The following is a 25,704-nucleotide window of genomic DNA, read 5'->3' on the forward strand; positions in this document are numbered from 1 at the left end:
ATGGTCTTTCTTCCTATGTATGCAGTAGCTACACGATCCAACTAGGGATTTACCAGAGTTGAGTGCACTGCTATCTGTGTGTAAAGTAGTAAAAAGCAGTAAGTAAACATAGACATCTTGTTAAATATTACTGTAGAATTACTTTAGACGTTTTGTCCAAATTTTGTTACGAAATGTTTTTTTTTAAAGCATTGCTGTTTGATGTTGTGGGATTTTAGGCGCCAGCCACCGAGTAACAGCATTTATGATAATTTGTAAAGGATGAAAAAAATTTGGAGAACGGGGTTTTCTAAGGGTTAGGTTTTCACACTGGTTTTATCTCAATCACCAGAGGGCGTCATCTAAAATTCTAATGGTTAAATGTCCAATGCACAGTTCTGACGTCTATGTTGCTGTTGACATGCAGCACATGTCACTGAAATCTGAAGTGAGAACAATTTTGTTACATTTCTTACATAAAAGTAAAAAAAAACAAAAAAAAAACAGCTGTACGTTTTATTTAATAAAACTTAGCCTTACTATGTTCAATTTTGTATATTTTGCAAAGAAAAGAAGAGAGAAAAGGTTCATTTTGACCAAAGTCCTGTGGTAAAGCTAGCTTGCGGTATAGCTAGCAATAGCACACATGTCACTCTGGGGCAAGTTGTCTTAGTGCTTTTGGGGCAAGTCGCCACATGTAATAATTTGCCCCAGTATACATAGAGCAACATTATCTCGCTGCAGCCCTGCAGAAGCGAACATTTCTAGCTGCTGAAGTTGATGGTTGCTATGCAATACATAAAGAACAATGTGCGTTGTTTTACTGCTTCACAAAGTATTATTAGTCGTGATTCAATTGGCCACAAAATGGTCAAAATAGTAAGGAGGGTGCTTAATAAGAATTGAATTAAAAAAAACATTATAATAAAATATCTTTTTGTGTGCAAACAGAGGGAAGAAAATGAATTAAGACGGAAGGGGAGCCAATTAAAATGGTCTGACAATGGCAGCACACCACCTGACATACTGTTAAGAGCAGTGAGTCAGATAAAGCTGGAAATGAAATTCATAAGAACTAGCAAAGACTTTAACATCAATTACAGAACTCTTACTCGCTACTGTCAAATTAGCAGAAATCGAAGCTCAGATGACAGTGCCAACATCAGTGGTAGTCTATGATCAGTCCAGGCAACTATTCCCTGCTGACTTTGAGATGCAACTGGTTCAGTATATCACTGAGTCAGCAGACTCTAAGAGAGGTCAAGAAACTGGCAGTTTGCTGTGGCGTGCCAATTAAAACTTCCTCCAAACTGGGCAGAATTGCCTATGACTCAGATTAGACACTGTTGCACTGTGTCACATGTCACTGACATTTAAACTATGAGGAGCAAGTTGGTTTGCTTCATTCATGTTGCAATTGATTATATTCATAGTTCAAGATGGGGTTCTTTGTGTGTAGTTTGGAACTTTTTTTTAGAGTGCATGTTGTTCTGCATCGATTTATCAATCGGCCTTGTCCAGGGTGGATTATTTGTTCATTCTTTATTTACTTACAGACATTGTTTTCACGCACTGACACTGATGAAGCCCTGTTATTGGAAACACATCATGCCCACCTGTCAATCATGTCAGCTACGCGCCTAACTATGAATAACGAGTATCGTTTTCAAAATCAAAATTTAGTCGTTTAATATTCACCCCCCGTACAGTGTGTTCCAGTGATGACAATAACTAATCAGAACTATTTGGTTTTTTGTACCAGGCTGTAAACATGTTCATTTAAAAAAACACTTTTTTGCCAGTCATTTGTATGTGACTTCTGGTGTTCCTGGAGCCAGCATCAAGCGGATATTCGAGGAACTGCAGGATTTTGCACTTTCAAGACCAGAGATTGCTGCTTGTTTGGAACATAGTCCCAACGATCCACAGACGACCGGGGGTGTTAACGACTCTTATGTGAGCATCCTTAATCATGATCCACAGAGTTCTAAATTTGCAGCTCCCTCAACCTTTTGGAGGAGAGTTGAAACGTCTTCAAGAACTTCAACTAAGTCCAGTTGCCTGTGGATCAAGCTTTGAAATTCAGACACACACGCTCACACACAGGGATGGATGCGAAATAATTCAGAAAATGGAACCTATTCCGGAAAAACAACATCTCGTATGAAAGTTTCGGAGTCAGTGTGCAAACATGATTGACACAATGAGATATTTTTATTTTTAAACGTGTGTAAATCTTTGGATGAAAAAAAGGACTTAAGTGTGTGACGGCCTTTCAAGAATAATAAATGATCAGGTGCAAACAGAATTCATGTATTTGATGGTAAGAGAGAAAGAGTATGTCTTCAGGCTTGTAAATCAGTGTTTGAGTGGGTGGAAATACATGCAGTGATGCATAAATATCCCTTATAATGAGTCTGTGTTTTTAGTGAGAGGAAATGGCCATATTAGATACATCTTAAAGCTTTGGTTGAAGCTCCCAATCACTGTTGAACATACCTTTTCCTGAACATTACCTTTAGCATAGTTTTGTTGAAGACGGAAAAGCAGATAAAACTAACCTTTATATAATATACTATAATGTTTATATCATGGAATTACCAGTTAAAATAAACATTTTGTTTTCATTTACATTTCCTTTTTCAAACTTGACATCAGCAGGTCTGTGCTCTGTTTAGGTGAGCCAGAGCTGTAGGAGAAGTTTTGTTTTGAATAATGATAATAATGAGTTTGGGCTTGATAGATTTGGTGAGGACATGGTTTTCTTCGATGATTTTTCCAGAAAAGTGGTACATAGGCAGAAACTAAAAATGCTTGTTTCTGGAAATAATAAGACTTTCAGAGTTTGCATGAATTCCTGATATAAATGTTGTCAGATTTCCTTTGGTGCTATACATTAAATGACTGTGTTACTTATCCTTCCCTTGAATCAAAAGTAAACATTACACCGACTGCTTATCATGGCGACACTGTCATTGGTCCACTTGATTTGGGTTAGAGTGGCCTTGCTGTAACTAAAAGTCTCCAGTGATACATTTTTGCTCATTGTTGGCTTTGCTCTCTTTAAGCGACTCCGCTTTTGCCTTTTCACTGTGTAAGCCTTTTTTTTGCTTCTTTCTTAAAAGATGAATAACTATATGCCATGATTTCCTCTGTTTTGTAAAAAGAGCACAGATCTACTGATGCTAGAATGCTGATACATTGGGATGGAAAAGCCCTTGGATGTTGCAGAAGAACACAGAGTTGATCACCATCTTGATCTTTGCTGCATTGCCCTATGCAACACCAAACTCACACCTATAACATTTAAATCTTCTTAGGTTTGCATTGTATAAAAAATGACTATGATTAAATTATTATTTACTGTATCATTACATAATTTAAACTCTTTTAGCGAGAATAATGCCCCATTAACCACTTTCTGATGTTACTGGTTGCATCTGCAGCCAATCAGAAGCTGTGTTCTTAACTTAGGCCTCTGGCGCACGCACACTAACCTCTAGGCTGCTAGCACCTAATATCAATAGGATTTAAAGCTAACGCTGTAAGCAATTTTTCAGCATCTCATGGCTGTTTACTGAAGTATTATTTACTTAAATATTTCATTTACCATTAAAAATTGGCCTTTTAGATCATATCCCTCTTTATCTAATTAATGCAGTTTGAAGCCTTTTTCCATGATTTAATATGCTGTACTGACATGAATTAAAATCTATTATTGAAATTCTATGGCTGAATGTCGCTGCAATTTTTGCCAGGTGGTTACGCAGGTATAAGCTGATGGAGTAAAGCTGGGTGGATGAAGGTTCCTGTGTGGGCAGCGATGACATAAGCTGACTCTGTGTGACACTCCTCCTCCACATCACACCTCTGCAGCAGGAGGCTCACACATCAGTGCCTCCCTCTCCTTCCCTGCTGCTCCCTTTTCACCTCCCAGTCATTTTAGGGATGGTGAGGAAGCCTGATCGTACGTGCACATGTGCAACTCCACACATTCAGAATATTTATGTCTCTAGATTGACACTGACACACACACACATACACACACAAGCAAATTCAACAAATCTCATACACTGCACCCTGCCAGGATCCCCAGGCTGCACAGCTTGTGTGACATTCTCTTAATGTATGGGAAATGCCACATGTGCATACATTACAGCAGTACATGTCAGTGTAAAAGCCGTTAGCAGCCTGAGGTAAATGCATGGACCTTTACCAGACAAACTTGTCAGTCAAGAAGGGATGACACCTGAGGCAAAAATATTAGCAGCTGGAAATTGAATAAACGTATTTGTAAATCGTGAAGCTGTCACTTGTGTAGGAGGGTTGTGTGTCAATAACACAACATCTCCATGCCACAGGAGCTGGCTAATTGTTGGTGTTAAATGGCACTTTACTGCAATTTAAAAGCTCCACGTTTGTTCTCCAGGTTTATCACAATGCCTGGCTGCTCTGCTCTCATTAAAAGGCATCTGGAGTATCGATCTCGCTCCACCGCCTTATTCACATCTCTCATCAAATTTTTCATTCAAAGAGTCTCTGAAGAATACTGTCTTCTACTACTCTGGACCTAGCCTTGACCTCTTTGTACACTTTACAACACCGCCAGCCACGTAAACACACCCTCACTTGTGTCAACTTAATTGCAAATATGAATGCATGCATACACACATGCCAGAGTAGCTGCGACAGGTCGGCCAAATGCCAGTTTAGGTATCTTGGCTCTTTGGTCCCTCTCATGCTTCCCCCCACTGCTATGCTCATGAATTATACACAGCCCACACATACAGTAATATGTGTTTTGGTCATGCAGGTGCTCTTTTGTGTGGATGCTGTTGTATCAGAAACTTAGTGCTTAGTGTCAAGCAAAGAGAAGGGTGGGAGAAACAGAGAGACAGTGACATTGTGTGTTTGACGCTCTCATTAATATGCCGTGTATGTACTGTGTGTGTTCTATATCTAATTGCCTTTCAGTTGACCCAATGGCCTTTTCCTTATGAAACTGTCTGCATAGTTTGGTGAGTGAATGAGAAATGAATCAGGAGATACACACACACACACGTGCACACACAAACAAGGATAATTTGGTACGGAGTGTGTGAACAATTTTACGTGAAGGGAGTTAAAAGGAAGGCTTGTAGAGTTTTCAGCATCACAGGAGCATTATTTCCTTTTTGTTCTTACTTCATCTCTACCTGAGTGTTTCCTTAACTTTGCCTGTGTTTACACAAAAAGAAATAGAGAAATATCATTTTTATTTCAATCAATAGGACCTTTTTGAGATATTTCCTGTGCTTGTAAATTTGCTAACAGACATCCAAACTGAGCCGAAAAAGTACCTTTTAGGGTCATGTATAAGAGGCCATAAACATATACAAAGTATATTTTTGAGGTTGATGGTGGAATATAAAAGAATTAAACAGAATCACTAGTCAATGATGTAGTTTTCAGAATGTTATAAGACAGCCCGACCTCTTTGTGAGTCCCCAGGGACTTTGTGTTGTCCTGTAGCGCTGAGGGAGAATGTGTCAGGGGAGAAGATGCAGAGTGGGAACAGACATGTCCTGCAGCTTCATAACATCTCAACATCACCCTAAGCTCTCTATTATTCCCTTCAGTACAAAAACAACATACAGTAGCAAACAGCTTATGAGCAACATGTTCTCCTCAAGATCAAATTTTCACTTCTGGTCTACTTCTCAATCAATACATTGCACTAAGACTAGTCTGGTGTTCTGGTTTGGATTTAGAGTTCTGCCTCTCATATGATCGTCTTACTTTAAAGGCCCTCACGTGGTTTACCTCGTATTTTTCTTACACACTTTCTAAGTGTGAATATTTTTTAATTAAAAGCAGTTCTGCTCTTGATGTCAACGATCAAAACTCTCCAAGAAGAAATGTGATTGGTCACCTTAGATAATGTTATTGTCCAATACTCAACCTTTTTAGCTCTGATGGTCTCTATCAACTCATGAGATCTTTTCAGCTACTAAGTACTCCTCTGTGTTTACAAAGCAGTTGGAAAAGGCTTGAAGTGTTGTGTGCAGTTAGTTAAGCAGAGCTGGTTTGACAGCACAGTATTTTTCAATATTGATTAAACAAAGTATTTTTTTAATGGAATATTGTAAGAACTCAGCCTTTGCTTTCGTTTCCCCATACACTGATAAGAATTCAAATTTAATTAATAATGAAAACCCTTGTGTAAAAAATTATAATTAAAAGGAGCTCTCATTAAAAACAAATCGAGAGCAAGGTTCAGACCTGATCAGCGGCAACTTCAGTGTTGTCATGTTGTGACCTGTTCTATGCCGTACCATTGCGGGTTACGATGTAAAACAGAGTTTAGAAAATCCTCCTGAAAGATGGTACTGGAAGCGCCTTATTTTTTTATTTCAAAGTAAAAGCAGGTTGGTATCCAAACATGAAGTAAAGTACCCTCAGCCTTAGACAGAACAAGTCTACAATTCACTTAGCAGAACAAAATACAAAGTGAAAAATGACAATGCTGTGGCATTAACCAGAGATCTTTAGACATCAGTGAGTCATTTTGTACAGGCCCTCCTATTGTTTCTCAGTGTGTTAAGAGTGTTATCCTTTCAAAACATAGAAATAAACACTGTATGTTTTAGAACAGGCACTTTAAAGCTGTCTCCTGCCTCTTAGTCATTGTTTGAGACCACACAATTTTAAAATATAAATCTTTATAAATCAAGATCATAAAGAACATTTCTTTACATTTATTTGATTCTCAATGCCATGACACTGGTAATAATTACTTCACATTGTTAAAATGGACTTAAAACTGATTTGAAATGCAATATACTATAATTATTTAACTATAATAACTATTTAAAGGTGCACTATGGAGTTTTGGTAGAGAAATGTGAAAGTTGAGGAAATTTACAGATTCTGTGGTAACTTCTACACACAAAAACTGTCCACAGAGGAAAATTTGGTCCCTGGAACAGTGTTTAAAGATAAAATGATACGCGAGAAGTTACAGTGGTGGGCCGCAACAGTGAAACTGTAACTCTCCTGCTTTTAAGCTCCAAACAGTGTTCAAGGGACCCATTTTTTACTTTGGATAAAGTTTGTGAATTTAGTTCAGAAAATATAGCAGATAATTGTTTATCTTCTCCAACTTTCAAATTTCACGACCAAATCTAGTGCACCTTAAATAAATTATAATAACTATTTAAATTCTGGATTTAAAACAAATATTGTTTGACAGCCCCAATATAAATATCAGACATTTTTCTCCAATATACAAATGTTTTATGGGGTTATGTACTTTTTAAACTGTTTAGTCAGGGTTGGCCTACTTTTGTGCAAAATGAGTACTGATTTTGGCAGTCCTAATATCCATTCTATCAATGCAAATAAATAGTTCAATGTGTATTCTGTGTCCTTTTCACATTTAATAATTTACTTTGAAAGCATTTTTCTTCCCCTCCCTTACATGTTGTCCTGTAACTAACCCGCTGTGACAGCTGGAGCCAAATGGGTATAATAGCAGAAGACAAAAGGCTTAATGGGATTCCCACCCTGAAATACAGCAAACATCATGTTATTCGCTTACAGCTGGATTCAGTGATCCTATCAATTTTGAGTTAATACTAGCCACATAATGATAGGTTATTGACTGGGATAAAACCCAGGGTCATGCTGCCATAGGAAAGCTTTGGGTTTAAAGGGATACTTCACCCGTTGAAACATGAATCTGTATTGACATTGGGTCATATATGTAGTAGAAATGTGAAATACATTTTGAAGTTGGTGCCTTCTTTGCCAAGAAAAGGCAGAAAGTGTCTTTTTGGCTCATGTGGATGAGAGACACCAAGTCCCAGAATGCACAGCACCGCAGGCCACTCCCACTAAGGTCAGGTTTACACACATATTTACTTCAACACATAAGGCCGTTTCCTCAACTGATTCCGAGATTTCTTCCAGAAGGAATTAGCATCTTGGAAATTCCTGGCAGAAATCAGACTCTATGTCTGTGTTCATAGGCAAACAGTGAGAGCACCGACACTACCAGTCCGCCCCAGCTTGAGCCGGCCCCGGCTCCTCATCCTCACAGCCGCAGACAGGCAGGCGGCCAGCTATATAGCCCTGAGACGATTGCTGCCGACAGGCCGATTTTGTTTCTCGGCTGCTGCGGACAGTGGCGGCCAGCGGCCAAAGCAGCCAAAGCACAAGGACGGCCTGTCGGCAGCAGCCATCTCGTCGCTATATGTATATTTTTTTGCCATTATCAGCTTTCTCCATAGAGCCTGTTAGCATAGCTTCCAAGCAATATGGCGGACGTTAAGTTTCGATTCTGGGAGTGAGTTCCCACCTACTGATCTGTGATTGGTCTGTAGCTTCAGTGTCGAAAATATGAGGAACTAACTGAGGAACTATGAGGAACCGCTAACCACAACAGCTTCCGATGACGCAAAAATCGTAATTTTGCGTCACTGGAAGCTCCTTTCAGACTCAAAAATACAAAGATTTCCCATCTCAGGGGAAAATGAGGAGGGGATGCACGACCATTCAAAAATACTACCAGGTTGTATGACTTAAAGGTGAAGTATCCCTTTAAGTCAACAGTCTAAGAGAAAAGTATTCATTAAGACGCATATTGTAGAGAAGGCTGGAGGGAGACTGTGCCCCTCATGGCAGGGTTTTATTAGTCTGACACAAGTGTTGCCAATGGCGGCACTGTAATTATGCTGTGTCACTTTCTCCTCCTCTGTTCTCCTTGTCTGCAACCTCTCCACCTCCCAATCTATCCTTTACTGTTTCGTTGAACTCTTTGTGTTTACAAAAGCTTGCGGTACTCTGTTAAAGAGTTCACATACTGGGTCGTTATTCCTTGTGGAACATTTTAAGTTCATCTTCTGTTTGCAAACCAAGCATTCGTTATCAGTTGTTTAAAACTGAACATGTCTACGATGGACAATTTAGTTCTAAAGCTTACCTTTGAGTTTGGGGTAAGTACCTGGAGGGTAAAGTAAAAACAAAGAGAAATGGATGCAATGGTTACTTTTGCTGTGGCTATAATTTTGCTACCAACATAGTTGGCAGTTATTACCAGTCAGAGGCCTGTGAGGGTTATACCCATGTCAGTATGCTTTAAATTTGTAGCTGGTATCGTGAGCCCTCTCCATAAAACTTGTAAACTGTCAAACAAGAAAGATGGGAAGTCAGGCTGGTGGTTAGCCACATCCAATTTAATCTCTGATCAATGTAGCACTCCTGCTCTGGCAAAATATGAAATCATACAAAATGTTCTGATAACCAAACAAAACAGACCTTTAAATATGTTTTAAGTGAATCTGATACACTCATGTGGCTTTAGGGATGATGTATATCCATTTAAGACCAAATAAATTCCAACAAATACAAAATATGTTGTTCTCAATGTACAGGATCTAAAGTGCTGATTCTTTGAATATATATAATCTAGTATACTTATCTATACCAGCACAGAACAATTATCTTCTGTCACATAGCAACAATAACACAAACCATCTCTACATTTATAATCTTTTTGTTATTTGTTTTTTAAATAAGTCACACATCAACTGTTTGGTTGCCTTGGTAACTGACTGCTTTTTCGCTGCTAATGGATGCTAAACAGCTTTTCAGGCTCTGGTTCTAAACTTCGTCTTGCTATAAAAGTAATTATAATAAGGAAAACAAAGATACAAAACTACATATAAAACAAGAACTGAATGACTTACAGAACAGTGAATCCAGCTTGTTCTGACAACAATAATGCATGTTCCCACATTCAATAATTGGCTATATTAGTGATTCAATTGATTGAAGCAACTCATGGACGGCACGAAACACTGGGATTTTTTTGATAACTTGTTTTTGTCAGTTGCTGTTCATTATATGTGATTAAGCTGCTGATAGAAAATTGCCTAATTCCTGTATTGAATGTATGATGATAGGGTTATTTCTAAAAAAGACAACAAGAGCGGTATTAAAACCATAACTCTGCCCCTTTCATTGAGTAATGGGTAAATATGTGCTCCACTTTCTCCTTGCCTGGGTGCCTACAGGCGATCACATGACAACTGAAACTCTGTTGCTATGGCTACAGGGTTGTCCATAAGGGGCACAGCATGGAAGGAAATTAGGTGACCTTTTTCTTGTATATGTTGAAATACTATCTGTTGGATCCAAAGAAACGTTATGGAGTTTTCATACTGAGCACAAAAGAAAACCATCATCATGAAGTGTAATCACTGCAGACAGATTTTAAAGTGTGTTATTATGCTGTCGAAGCAGCCATTCTTGGCATGATATGGGGTATACAGTATGTAGGCAGGCCTGGACAGTGTCAGAGCAGAGACACTGACTGATATACAACAAAAGCCAAGCCAAGCCCCTCTCTCCAAAGAACAACTAACTCTTAAAGCACATGGCAGCTGATACATGGTTATTATTAAACCTAAGGTCACTGAGTAGCACAGACAGGAGATCATGGCTGGCCAGCAGCCTTATATATTGCATTAGCCATGTTAGGTTGCCTGCAGTATACCTGGAGGACAAGACCCTGTCTCAGTGAAAAAGAATTGAATGTGACAACCTATGCCTCATTATGTGTTATGCTGCTGGAGTTAAAGCAGAGGTAGAGGTTGAAACTGGGTATGCTGGATTAAGGGCGCAACGACAAAAGATCACTGGGGGGAGAAAAGTAATGATATGACCTATTTTAATATCATACTGTATCCTTACCTTTAAAAGATATGTTAGAATTGTTTTAAATATCACACGTAATTATGTTTATAAAGTATATGTTCTATAATATTGCACATACCTACATCCATTATGGTCCTTTTATATACGTATATATTACTGCTATATAAATTTGACTATATTTTATATTCTAAATTATACATATATATGGCTACAATGTAGTTTTAGCAAAAGTGACTGTTATTGTCAGAACCATAAGACTAAACTTTGGACCAGTTTGGACCCAGTATGGCTGCAATCAATCAATCAATCAATCAATCAATCAATCAATCAATCAATCAGTCCATCAATCAGTCAGTCAGTCAGTCAGGGCGGGTAGTCTTGTGCATGACATTTGTTTGTGCTGTAATGCATGTGTGTGTTTTGTGTGCATATGCTCCTTCATCTTTTTTCTTCATCAATCCTTTTCCTTTTGTGATAACATGACATCTTAAATCGAGCAATATATAGACATGACTCAGGGATGGACATTTTCAGCTCACAAAAGCACTCACTCACAGGAAATAGAGACGAGCCGGTGAACCCCTGTGGATCAGATAAATATGATCCATGTTTCTTTGTAATGCCCGGGTACATGGCTTCTGTGGACAACATGAATGAGGGGCGCCAGTGATTTGGATCATCTGAAGAATGTCTGTCTCATTGTACCGGATATGAGGAACATGAGCGAACAGCTAAACCGATTAATCTTGATTTGAAAGAATGACGCTACCTGAGACCTTTGTATGGGTCTGAATGTGTCTCTGCGTACACACTTCATACAGCAAGCCCCAAATCATTTCCTGACGAGACTTGAAACAAAGTGAATCATGCCATCCTGATTTGATGAGAACTGAGCAGCATACGGAGGCTCACGCTGGGCAGTTAGATTGGAAGCATATGGAGGCACAGGGCCAGCTCCTCTCTGCCAGCTGAGCCTGTTTATGAGTCCATCCTGCTGCTGTGGCACCTGAGCCTCCTGCCCATCATCTAATTAAGCTGAGGGAAACATAATAGGTGTCTTTATGCTTCCTATCTGCCATCTATAAATGTGAGTCTGAATATTATCAGACATGTACAAACACCTTGTAAGGATTCAGGTGTGCTTGGGTTTTTTGGATTGCTTCGATAAGAAAATGCTGCTGCACATCTAGCCGGATGCAGCCAAAAATACATCATAACAAGAGCACTTCTACAGTCTCCCAAAAACCAGACTCACTTATCTACCAGACACTCAGACACAGTCTTATGGACTGTAAGGCTTTGGTTTTTCATTTAAAACACAACGGCTGGATTCTTGTGTTGTTTTGTTGATGTTATTGCATGCTCTTTTCTTCTGAAGACAAAAACAGCCTCGCAGTTTAATACTTTTCTTATCGAAAAATCCTCACCTGACGACTCCCTTGCTCTGCAGGAATTCCCATTGAAGTTATTTTAAATTTCACTCTCAATTTTACTAACAATAAAAACATCTCTCTTATCTTTTCTTTGAGCTTTTGGGGTCTGACCCAACTTGCTTCTTTCTGTTGCCCTCTCCCCTTGATTTTTCCCCTTTACATCATCTCTCAGCTGGATCCTGCAGGACTTCCCAGGCACACAGCAGGAGGTGTAACTAATGGCTGGAGGTGTCATCACATGTCACATGTTAAATTAGATGCAATCACTCACACAACATGGGAACGCCCATAGAAATCATGTCTTAATGGTAGGGGGGGCTATCACTAATCAACAACCAGATGAAAACATGTCCATCCTTCTCATGATTCTAGAATTTTGACAAAAAAACATTTTAGCTGGAACAAGACTGAGTATATATAATAATGCAATTTTCCCAGGGTAATAATGAAAAGTGATGTATGGAATGAAATAAATGACATTTATTGTTGTATAAAGCCACATGTCAGTCCTGTGATTTTTCTTTAAAGGACATTTCTTGAATCAAAACATGTGGTAAAAACAACAACTTAAAAAAACATCAGCTAAAAAACTAAAGAGATCAAATGAACCAGGGTGACTCATCTCCCATGGGCTCGCTCAGTGTCTGTTTCTCTCTCTCTCTCTTTCTCTCTCTGAGTGTCTCTTGTTGTCACCCTGCCTTCTGCCATCCCTCTGGTTCAGTGAAGTGCGAACCTTTATCAGAGCAGCGGTGATAGGAGGAGACAGAGGGTCGTGAAATTGGAGGGCAATGGCAACAAAGGGAGACAAAGGAAGAAAATGAAAAATGGTAAACTGGGTTGAATGATAAGGCCAGATCAGTGAAGTTTGGGATCACAGGGCCGAGCAGAGAAGCTGCACTGTGGCACAACAGAACCTCAAACACATCTCGGCATTGATGTTTCACAATGAAGCATCTTGTAGTTTGAGCCTGAGTGCAGTGATCCTGTGTGTTTGCATTTGTGATCCTTTATTTGTGATTAAACCGACACCGATAGAATTCACATTGCTGCTTTGTAATTGATATGAACTATTTTACATACGACACTGTAGTTTACATAACACTTAAAGCTGTCTTATAAGTTGTTACCTTATTTCAAGAATGTTTTTAATATGAATTAATGATGTATGTAGATAAACCAGACTTGCAGTGATGGTTTTTCAAATGAGATGTTAATGGAAACATTGATCTGATACATTGTAGTCTTGAATATCATGTTAAAGAAAATGTTCCACTCATTATGCTATTTACCCCTTTCTAAAACTAAAATAAAAAAATGAATTACTCTATGCTGCAGAGAGGCTTGCTTCACACGTTGATAGTTGGTACTAGAACAATAAATCAAGCAAACACAAAAGCTTTCAGTGCAGTTTATTTGGGCTGAATCAACACTGTCTTCCATTAACAACGACCGGCTGCAACCTAACAGGATTTAATATGCATGGAGGTATCACTAAACTGTATGAAAAGAGGACAACAGAAGAAAAATACTGGCCTCCTTCTTATTGACATAGCATTGGATTAAATACTTTATTTTTTCTTTATCATTAATAACTGCAGAGTGCTAGATGAGAGATGGTCTAGATAATGGAAACAAGACAAGAGAGAGGGGGGAAAGAGAAAAGGCCTGGGGAGCTAATAAACACTGTGAGGTTTTTCTCTCTCCCTCATGCACTCTCCAAGGCAAGAATCTGTTTTATTTCAATCAGTCTTTTATCTTACCATGCAATCACAATGGAAAGGTGGGGAAATAGGCAAAGTGAGGGGGGGGGAGGGGTAGGAAATGTGTCTATTTCCGTCTTTCAGTGTTAGAGGAATAGAAGCTCTCCTCTTTTTCTGTGGAGTATTCTTCGCTTACATATAACAAGGGTGTGTTATGCCTGCAGACTATACACAGTAACACATGGTGTAAACATGTATCATTGGAAAGCATTGCAGGCTAAAATGATCCTCTATTTGTCCTACACTCCTTTTAATTGCTTAATGTTGTATATCATATAAGAAATGGTTTGGTGTTCGTTGTTCGATTTTCTGCATTTGAGTTGTTGCATCCAGAATGTTCCTGTTAACTCTTGATAAATTGCGTTACTTTTTTTCAACAACATGCTGGTATAGAAACATTAAGGAACTGAAGAGGTAGTATTGATCATATTTTCATTCATCTGTGTTGAAATATGCATTTTAATGTATTCATAATGGCCATCTTCCTCAATATATCTTTTTTTTTTTTTATCCATGCTGTATCCTCTTGCATTATTTGCTACTGCAATGTCCCTGTATTCCCACTGGGGCCATTAAAGTTTCATTTTTACCATATCTCATGTGAAAGGTAAACAGACTAATTACGCAAGTTGATCACAGCTGAGCAGTGATACAGTGTAGGGGACATGCCACAGGAGCACATCAAAACCCAGCATGGGGAAATCAGCTCTCTCTCTGGGGAGAGGGTGCTGGCTTCTGCAAGTCTGTGGCTACAGGTGCAACAGAAGCAAATATTCATAAGGCCCTGTTTTCTCTGCAGATGCACTACATATGCTCCCACACTCACTCATTTGAAACAAGGACAGTAAATCTGTATATCTGTTTATATTTAAGATTCAAACTTTGACGCCTTACTGCACATTTATTCTTTATTTTTACTTACTCGTTTTTATTATTATCTTACTTTATCATTGATTTTATTGCTCGGGACTGGAGAACTGCATTTCGTTCCTTTCTCATGTACCCATGTTTCTGGAATGACAATAAATGAACCTTGAACCTTGAATCAAAACATCAATCTTTTTTTATTCCAGCTCTCACTGCCCACCATACCCACATGTAGGACTTCTTTATGGTTCCTGCTCTACCACATGGCCATTACAGCACAAACAGTTGCGACCTTCAACAGACCGAGGCTACACACTGTACATGTGAGCTCCAGGTACTGATAACGCTGATACTGCCTGTACCCTGCCACATGGCCCCTAATGACCACATCCAGAACATGAAGACAAATGGACACTGAAAACTAGATCGTCAACAGGGTTATCAAGTGGGTGCCTTCCTTTAACAGTTAGGCCCAAGACACCCTGGGGAGGCTTATCAGTATGCTCCTGTGTCCGGGAACCAGCCCACGTCATGCCACGTCCTTACTGAGCATCCTACCCACACGAGAAAGGAGGGAAGAGAAAAACTGAAAAAAAGAAATGAGACCGAAAGACGACAGGGAGGGCATAGTCAGGACCTGATTGGGCGAGCGGTCACCCCCACTGGGTTAAGTGCATGCTCTACCTTCTGCCAACAAGAGAGGAGAGAGAGAAAAAAAAGGTGATGACTGGCAAGTGGGCAGCCATCTGCCACAATCTGATCGACCCTTGAAGGATAAAGGGACACACAGAAAGACAGATATTTAATAAATGACTGCTTACAAAGAGTTTATTGATACATTATAATAGTTTATGTACCCACATGTTTGATTAAAACGTATATTAAACACCATTAGAGTTGTTGAACAGACATTATGGGAGTCTGTCCTGAAGGCTGTGTGCTGCTTCCGTGTGGTGAAGCCTTCTGGCAGCTGTCGAGAGCTGTACACCCACAACACTTTGTTCTGTCAGTACTGTTAAGGATCAATAGTAACAAGCTGTTCAGTAGAAGTGCTGTTACTGATAGTATTAGCCCGGGGCTCAGGGTTTATCCACTTTCTAGCGTTGTTGTTAGGAAGTGGATGAACTAGATCGTCAACAGGGTTATCAGGCAGATTTGGTATTTGAAATATATGAGATTGTCTTTCTCTTATCAAGGCAATGCTATAGATCGTTGTTATCTCGAAACAATTCTGTCAAAAAAGAAAGTCTTAAAGATGCTCTGGTGCTGCCATAAACCCTGTAGATGGCGTTGAACTTTCTAAAGATCACTTGTCACAGTGCTGCAGGAAACTTCCCTGAGGTGAGCCGTGGGTGACAGCTGCTGCCTCTCCACTGGCTCAGGTAAATGCCAATATGCCCCACTTGGATACAGAGGCTTGCTGAAACACAAACGCGCGCACACACACACACACACACACACACACACACACACACACACACACACACACACACACACACACACACACACACACACACACACACACACAGCAGCCTCTTAAAAGAGCCTAAAAGGGACCAAAGTAGGCAAAGCGGTAGTCTAACTGTCCCCACAGAGAATAGAAACAAATGACACAGAATTAATTTATGCTCGCATACATACAAAGACACCGGATAACACAATGATTAGGACAAAGTCATCCTCTGATTGTTCAGTTGAAACAGACCAATAAAAAACGTGGTGATTGTGTTTCTTCCAAGAAAATGGATAGAGCAAAAAAAACAATTGTGAGACAATGGCATAAAGCAGCATTATCACAACATAAAAGATGAAAATTCTTTGTTTTGTTTTTGTTTGTCTGTTCGTCTCTTTGCATGTCTAAATATGAAGTATTATTATTGAGTGTTTTTTTTCTTTCTGTGACACAGGAACAAAACAATCAATGCAACAAAAAGATCATGAAAAATGCGCACGCACACACACACACACACACACACACACACACACACACACACACACACACACACACACACACGTTCATTAAAACAGTTCGTGATCTTTTTGTAGAAGGTTTGCAGCTCAGCAGAGTGACCCTGTTGAGTCAGTGTTGATTAGAGGCACAATATTGAATTTGTGCATCGATCCTCTCTCATTGCTTTGATTGGTTTGCAATAGATCTATGCTCTAATTAAGAGGACACAAATATTGAATCCCATTTGAATAACTCCTTAACAGTAATTTTCCTCTGCTCAAGGGTCTTCTAGCATCTCTTAGAGATCTGTTCTTATTTCATCTGAAAATCATCTGGTTTCTTATTGAGCTGCACTACTGACTAGGACCACCAGGGGTCTGTAGAGTTAAAGGGATGTATTCCATGTTTCAAAACCAGAACCCAAATAAAGACGGCACCTCCTGTTTTCTGCTCTTTTCTTTGTTACAGGAAGTACATATGTGGCTCTTGCCATGGTCACTAAACCTCTAATGTGCTGTCCCATTGTCAACCCCACACACACACACACACACACACACACACACACACACACACACACGCGCGCTAAAGCAGCACCAACAGGCTCCTAAACAGCAGCTTTAGTTACACTGTCACCATGCAGAGAGCAGCCAGAGGACGCAAAGAGACATCATTTCAGAACAAAAGAAAATGAACATTATATCACTAATACATTTCTTAATGCAGAAAATAAGAAAGTATACATGCAGGCATAACCCAGTTTAGCAACTGTAAAGGTCACAGGTCAGTTCATCACCCACCTGTTGTGTTTTGAGTTTCATGAACATGCTTCCCAGAAGCTGTAAAGGTTTGTTATGAGTAGTCGTTGGCATGTAGAAAGTCTTTAAAATCAGGGGACACTCTTTCTACTTTAACAGACATGTGACAGCCACTTAAACACGTATGCACGTTAGCAGACCAATTTAGCAGTGTTGTAAATACCTCGTTGGCATTATAGGTCACCGGGTACCTCGAACAACTACTCTATTTTGTGTCATTTCTAGCTTAAAACCCCACTTTTACCTTGTGAATGCCTGCTGCATCCATAAGTGTAGGTCTGCTGTCAGTGTTGCATTTATGCATTACACTCAGACTGCAATAACATATTGATCAATGCATGAAAAGCTTTTAATTCTACTGGAGGGATAAATTATGAGTGAAGGCATTTAATGAGGCTTGGAGGATTTCTTTAATCATGCTCCATGAAAAGCTATTCTCATCCTGTTTTTTTCATTGGTGATGATAATATGATACCTCTCTTACTAACCATATGTTCTTCTGTATTTTTCAGTAAAGCGGAAGCAGCAGCTATTGAGACAGAGCTAGTGAAGGAATACAGGTTTGGACATCAGCAGCTGATAGAGATCTGGGGTCAAGCATGTGCCCTCGCAATCACTAAGGTCAGCAAATCTTTCTTTTTTTGTCCCTCTTTATGTTTTTTTTTTCTTTGCTTTCTTGTCTAGCATAATATACTACAATTATGGAGCAGGACACAGTCCAGGCCTTTTTCTCGTCTTTCTTGTTTGATTCATTCATAATCCTTCACCCTTTATATCCATTAACATATATTATCACAATAAACAAAAGCTGGGACAAATAACATCATTCCAGTATGTTTTTATTGCATTTATGTATTTATTGTGAAATGGGCCCCTAGCTTGAACATCCTGTTATGCTTTCAAAGCCCAGTTCTTTAGACCATTAAACCAGTAGCACTAAAAAATAAACAGAATTTGTAATGCACTGGGTATGTGTCTGTGTTTAGTCTGCATAGCTGTGCTGTAAAACTTACAGCCTTTTTTATTTTGCACATAGTTTGTGACTATGAGTAGAACATTTGAGGTTACACTTTTCAACATTGTTAAAGAAAATGTAAGCAGTTTCTTACCAATGAGTTAGGAACAAATGAGGACCTACTTGGAATTAGTATTATATTTTTTATAATCTTAAATTAATGAATAGTTTGAAGTATCTACAAATCAGGAAAACTGTCACAATATGGAACATAACATTATGAGCTGTACATACGGTAAGGAGCAATTAAGGTACAAGACTTGAAGAAAGTTAGCATGGGGACCAGAGGAATCAGTGAGGTCATGTTTTAGAGGGTCAGACACCCTCCAGTTAAGACAGATTTTCTGTTCTAAAAAAGCCAATCACAATCAGTTATTAAGATAAGAGTAAACCAAGTCTACTACCACTGATTTGGAAAAATGTTAAGGAATCAACACCACTATCATATCATGCCAACCAGTTGTTTCTTATAATGAAACAGAAGCCTGTTAAATTGGATCTCCAAACAGGCCCCCAGCCTAGTTTTTAACTGCCATGTTTTGTTGCTCATGTTGGTTGTAGCATCAAAAGGGTTTCCAGTCTGCTCTAATTAATTACCCCTCTCAAAGGCAAAATCACATTCATGAATTGATCTGGTGATGATAGGCTGGATGAAAGTGGTTTTTAAATCAAATTAACAGATAACTCTAAACTAATTATCTCAAACTTTTCAGTTATATATCAGGCTGTTCTTCAACAACTTAAAGGCTATTTATATACCATAAAGTGTTTGATACAATGTTATCTGATAAATATAATGATTCTTTATTGTTAAGGTTGTTCCTGTTTCAATAGTCACTAATTTCTCAATTACCGGTACTGTTCTTTACAAAACAGCAATTTAAATCTCAATTTTTTTTTTCAAATGGCCTGAACCAAACCACTACTTTGCAGATCCAATTAATAGCCTGCCCCTTTGTGTCACTCGCAAAACTTTTTCTCAAGGTCACTAAATTAATTCCTTTAAAAAAACTCCCTTTATTCTATTACATGTAACCTCAGTAATCACTATACACCTCCTGCTGTGACTGCTGGAATGTACAAGAGGTTGAAAAGTCACAGCTGCTGCTACTTTTAGTTTCCTCATTTGCATTTTCTTCCACACAAAATATAATATTTTAATTTTGAGGAACTTTCTGTGACATTTACTTCCAAACATTTGAGTGGCTCACCTCCGTGCAGAACACCTGAGCTCACTGGTCCACAGTGATCCACCGCCAAAGGCTCAAAACCACAACTCTTCTTCTCCATGCTCTGGACTGTGTCAAGCTGTGTGTGTGTGTGTGTGTGTGTGTGTGTGTGTGTTTGGAGGGCTGCTGGAAACACATGTGATTCCCTTTGACTTGACCACTGGCTTGGGTGAATGCCACACTGAGGAAACCTCAGCAGGCTCTTCAGCATGCTGTGATGAATAAGAGTCTGAACCAAAAGACACATAAAACTTTGTGTTGAAGGAGAGATGAGGAGACAAAGACAACGATGACGAAAGACAGAAGCGAAAACACATATAAGTGTTTTACAGGAAAAAGTTACCGAAACACATCCAGAAAAGTTATTACAACACCTTGACTAGCTCCCAGTTAAAAAAAACATTGAACAATCGTGAAAATAAAATAAAATTACATAGGCTATGTAAAGATGAAAAAATGCTAAAAGACATACAAGAAAGAAAGAGGAAACACTTTTTTGACAATGCGAACAAAATAAGATAGCTACAGTAGTAACAAACTTAAAAAAAAAAAATACTGACCTAAAGATAACTGTATGTCAAAAGTATTCAGTTTTTTTTATGGGAGCGGCTGAAACAATGTGTGAGCATGTAAAAATATAATCTCTTTTTTATTTTATATGGAAAGCTTTTTAGCAAAAAGTAGTTTTTTATTAATTAAAAAAAAAACATCTGTCTATTACATAACTCACTGTTTTAGCTCTGATTTTGGTCTCCACCTCTGATTTTCTTACTGGTAAAAGACACAACCTATTCACCTGCATTAACTAAGTGTATTGTTCTGTTGATATGCTTAACAGGTAGTGGATAGTGAGATTTCAGTCTTTGCCTCCTGTGTCTTAAAAGCACACAAACAGGAAAAGTTTAACTTAAAATAACTAAAGTGCTCCTCTAATGCTCACCAGAGATGTAGATCTGGCTGATTATAATCTGCAGGTTCAGCAAATATCTAACATTACACATTTTTATTATAAAAGTATAGCCAAATAAAAACACAGTGCTCAGTCTTTAAAATAATGGATTCAAAAGCATTGCCCTGGGTGAAACTGCACTTAAAATGAAATGAAACACAGAAAATTGTCAAACTAATCCTGTGGTTTTCTGGAACCTCACAGAGCATTTTAGTGTCTTTTAGCTCATTGTTTTGGTTTGTGGCCCAAAACCTTTGTCGGTCTCACCATGCTTACCAAATGTTTGTGAAATTTCCAGCTGCCATTAGAAGACGTTTTTGTAACCATGCAGCTCCAAATGGCAGACACACAAATGAGGTTACTCACTTATCAGGCATTTAGAAGCATTTTGCATCTGGAAAGTCAGACATTTCCCTCAGGAACTATTTGAGACCTTAACAGAGCTAAAAGCATCGTGAATATGAGGCTTACATTTGTTAAACTTGAACTAAATGATGATGCATCTGTGTCTATGAATGTGTGAAAAAGTGATTGTTTGCTCATGCATTTGTATAAACTTTATAAGGTGATAATAACTCATTGTTGTGTTTATAACTTGCTATATGCCCCCCCCCAACAATAACTGCACTTAAGTTTGTTTGGGTATGTCATTTGAATAATTAGTAGCTGTTTTAATTCTTTAATGTTCTTGTTAATAACCATAAATGTTCTGGTGATGCAACTTTGTGTTCTTTAACCAATTTAAGCTGTTACATTCTTTGGGGGTGAGAAACAGACAGAAAAAAAACTGCAGGGTGAAATGGAAACACTGGGAACAAGAGAAAGAAAAAAAAAAGGAAGAGGTGAAAGTGACAGCACAAGGATACTTTCCTTTTTCTCCCCTCAGAGTGTGTGATTAAACCCACCACATCCACTTCCCCTCTATTATCATCAGGCATCACTGGCCCCATGCCTGGCCCTCCACCGGCCGCCCCCAAACAGCATAGCCTTACTAGACAAACACGGACAGGACACCGTGGATGGCTGCTGCCCACAGCCGCCAGCAGCACCCCCATGGCTAACATGACATCACTGCTATTTAGGGAAAATTACAGTAGAAGGCGATGCAGACAGACTTTATTTCACTGCTAGTCTACTGCTTTTGGCTTCCAAGTGTACCGCACAAACAAGCATGTGCCCAGACTCACACAGACACACACACACACACCTCTGTTTGCCAGATAGATTATAGGTTTTCTGTAAGTAATCCTTCCAACAGCAGCAGCAACAGCCTCCAGGTCCAGACTATTTGCGTGTTTCTGTATCAGTCTGAGGCTTTTCAACACCTGAGCGGAGACAGGAGTCGTTTTTGTTACCCCACAGCAATAAATTAGTCTGTAGTTTACACGAGCCCCGGACCTCAGTTTGGTCTCCTAGTGCAAACATAAAAGGCTTCGTTTTTCTGTTCTATGTGAGAGTATTTGTGTTTTTAGGAGCCTGATAATGTTTTTTCAGTCTGTGCGTGTGTTTCAGGTTGATTGGAGGTGAAAGAACATGTGCCTTTAACATTTGTCTCATAGAGGTATTCCCTTGGAGACATTATTATAATCAAGATGGTGTGTGTGTGGGAGACTGTGTGTCTGGGTGTGTACTTGACTATGAGGGGGATCCTGGCAGTTACTTTTTGTTCTTTTTTTTTGGGTTACTTTTCTGAATTTGTTCCCTCTAAAGCTCACTTCCGAGAAGTGTTACAAAATATTTTGTCAATGCCAACATGTATAAATGTTTGTTTTCTAGCTAAAGCTGTATAAAACGCTTTAGAGTTGAAGTAACATGTCCACAGTAACGTTATAAAATGTCAAAAGTTGTGCAGAAGAACAGAGAAAAAGTAGCAGCTAGATCATAAACCTGTTGAACAGATGCATCAGATCATCTGTCTGCACTTGTAGAAACCTTTTTCACATCAAAACTATCATAAATATCTCAAACACTGGAAATGATTTGAACACGTTTATAAGCCGAAAACTGAGTCATAACAATAATATAACAAATAAATTGTGATGACATGTCATTTTTACCAAGGCGGTGTCAACTGTTGAATTTTTATTAAAACAAATGATTTTTTTGGAATACAAAGTATCGTTCACTGATAGATCAAGTTATTAAACTCAATGTGAAAGACGTGAAGCTATCATCACTTTTTAAAAAATCCATATCACTCTCATATGTTTGGGCCATTCTGAGACCATGTTTAGAATTACGTCAAAAACCACAGAAGAAGGTCACACTGGGAAGGTGTTTTTATTATGATGAACATAGCAGCTTTAAAACTCATTGTTGTTGAAAGGCGACTTTTTGGGTTAAAGAAACAGGCAATGACAAGGTACACAGGGGTTTGTTGGAACAAAATATGCAAATCCACTGTAAATGAAATGCTGGAAACAGATACACAGCCATTGTGTTGTATTTGCAGCAAGTTAGCTTTTAATGCGTTTGTTTTAGCAGCACATTTTTTTCCATACAGCTTGCCTTTGTTTTTTTTAATAAGGATGTATTTTTTAATCTGCATCTTTTCTAAATTTGCTGCCCTTTCTCATGATAGATTGGTTTGCATCACTGCAAGGCAAGTTTGTGTATATAATAACTTTGCATTCTGTTGTGTGCATTGTGTTTCCCCTTGTAGGCCACCATAGGTCCATCTCTTCACTTGCTCGTTGCCTTCAAATATTCAGGGCTATATTTCAAGGCTCCATATCAGAATAAATGACTTGTAAGAAGAGATATGTATCAGAGGGAAGTCAGATTATACAGGTTTTTCAAAACAGAGCTGGACGCAGTGTGAATTGATTTGACCTAAAGCTGCTTACCGTCAACAGAGTGTGGATCTAATGGTTTCTCCAGCAGCATGAAAATGACTCCCGCGCTAATGTTACTGAGCCTCTTGATGGTACTAAGCATTTTTAAAAAAGGTCATCATTAATCATTATGATGCAGATTTTTTTTATGTTGAGTATTCTAGTAAACATGGGACGGAAAAAGAGGGAGTAAACATGCAAGAAAACAAAATGAACCAGTTTTATTAAGTTATATTCACACTAGCAGCATGTTTATTGGAGAGCATTATTTAGATTTCTGCCAATGGCGGACAGTGAAACAAGCGGTGAATACAACACAGACATTTTATTTATCCCCTTATTAAGTTTTATGGCCGCCATGTTTACAAATGGAGCATATTTACACTTCCAGCAGACATTAGAATTCTGTTGGAGCTGTGTTTCTGTCCCTCCAGACAAAGTAAGTCCAACAATCTGAACTGCAAAACAAGATTAGCAGCATCGAAAACTGAAACACTATGTTTGCCTACTTCGTCTTTCCAGACCATTTTAGCGTTTAGCGTCCCAATGCAAATTATCTCAGTGAGATGTGTCATTAGCATCAGGTTTACACAGCAGGAAACGTACTAAGATCTTCTTTCTCATTATATGTAAAAAATGTTAAACGCTGTCCTGTTCTTCTGTCTTCAACTTGAAGTCTCTGTCTCCTTCCCACTCTGTCCCCTCTCACTCCTCTCTCCTCATAAAACTCTCCCGCTGTCTCATTGAGTGCCTGTGATGATTTCTCAGCTGAGCAGTTATGATTGAGATAACGGCTGCTGTCTCCTCTCCTGGATTCATCACCCCAGTTAATGCACTTTGAGGCTTGTTATATCCAATTATTCACTGTGCACGGGGGCTGATGCTCCACATTAACTTTCTCCTCAACTGAATGCATTAGTGTAAGTGGGAGTTCATTGATTTAATGTGCCGGAGCAAAAACTTTGCATGTGAAACGTTAACTTTACATGACTTGCTCTCCCTTCAAGATTTAGCACAAGAGTATTAAGTGGCATTACATAAAGCTTTGTTTTACTGCCTGCAAATGATGGTGTAATTATTTTGTAATGATGGTGTACTTAAATAGTACTGTTAAATAATTACTAGGATGAACTAAAACATTTATAGGGGAGCCAAAGACTTGTAATAAAGAGGTTACATCTTGGTGTTGCAAAATTACAGCTTACTGAAAATAATAATAGTGTATCATGATATGGATCTGAGGAAACACTAGAAATATTTTTTTCATTAAAGAGCTCTAAAAGTGTATGAGATATAATAATCTAACAACGAGAAAACATTACAGGGGCAGTAGACATCCCATAACTTTAGCTGGCATTACGTGCATGGTCATAGTGGGTGGCTGTGGCTCAATTGGTAGAGTCGTCGTCACTCAACTGTAAAGTTCAATCCTCAGCTCCTTCAGCAACATGTCTGATGTGTCCAAGGACAAGACACTTAACCCCCACTGCTTTGTCGACGGCGTATGAATGGAATTAATTACTTCTGATGGTCTAACTACATAGCAACCACTGCTATCAGTTTTTGATTGGGTAGGTGTGCCATGTGATATAAAAGCATTCTGAGTAGTCAAAGACGAGAAAAGGGTTATAAAAGCTCAAGTCCACCATTTACCACATTTAAAGTCTAACTCCTTGTATACGCCACTGTACTGTCTTTTTTAAAATACATAGAGTGAAAACATATTGAAGCATGGACTCTATGGAGCAGTGATAAATTAGACTTGTTTTGTTGTTACACCCTTTTATTGAGCTCTAATTTTCAGGAAAGTCTTTGTAAAATCTCCACACAGTTCAACTTTTTCTTCCATGTAATGCAACCACGCTGTGACCTTCATGATGATAAATGACCTTTGTGCTGCAAAGTTATATTCCAGAAACTGAACAAAAATCTCTAAGAGCATCAGCTTAATCCTTAATGCGGCATTGAGGGATTTTCCTTTGACAAATCCTGGAAAATGAAGGCAGACACCTCTGGGGCTTTCATTACAGATCATGACCAATGTACACATATGCACACACGCACACACTTTGCACACACAGCACTAACTGTTGAGGTGTTGGAGATGGAAGATTAGCCGCTCTAGCTGACAGTTCCGCAGGCACATACCTGTCCTGTTAAGAAGGTGCAGGCTG

At 38.8% G+C, this 25,704-nt stretch overlaps 1 protein-coding gene across 1 annotated transcript in view; it reads left to right on the plus strand.

The window, feature by feature from the left end:
- The window catches only part of yjefn3 (YjeF N-terminal domain containing 3), a 48,350-nt gene that overhangs the window by 13,793 nt on the left and 8,853 nt on the right, over window positions 1–25,704 (plus strand). Inside the window, exon 2 of the mRNA XM_020632138.3 lies at window positions 18,016–18,124. Within this exon, the coding sequence (XP_020487794.1) occupies window positions 18,016–18,124 (109 nt within the window). The remainder of the gene's footprint in view (window positions 1–18,015; window positions 18,125–25,704) is intronic.

This window comes from Labrus bergylta, chromosome 6, assembly GCF_963930695.1.
Source record: "Labrus bergylta chromosome 6, fLabBer1.1, whole genome shotgun sequence".
Classification (NCBI taxonomy): Eukaryota; Metazoa; Chordata; class Actinopteri; order Labriformes; family Labridae; genus Labrus; species Labrus bergylta.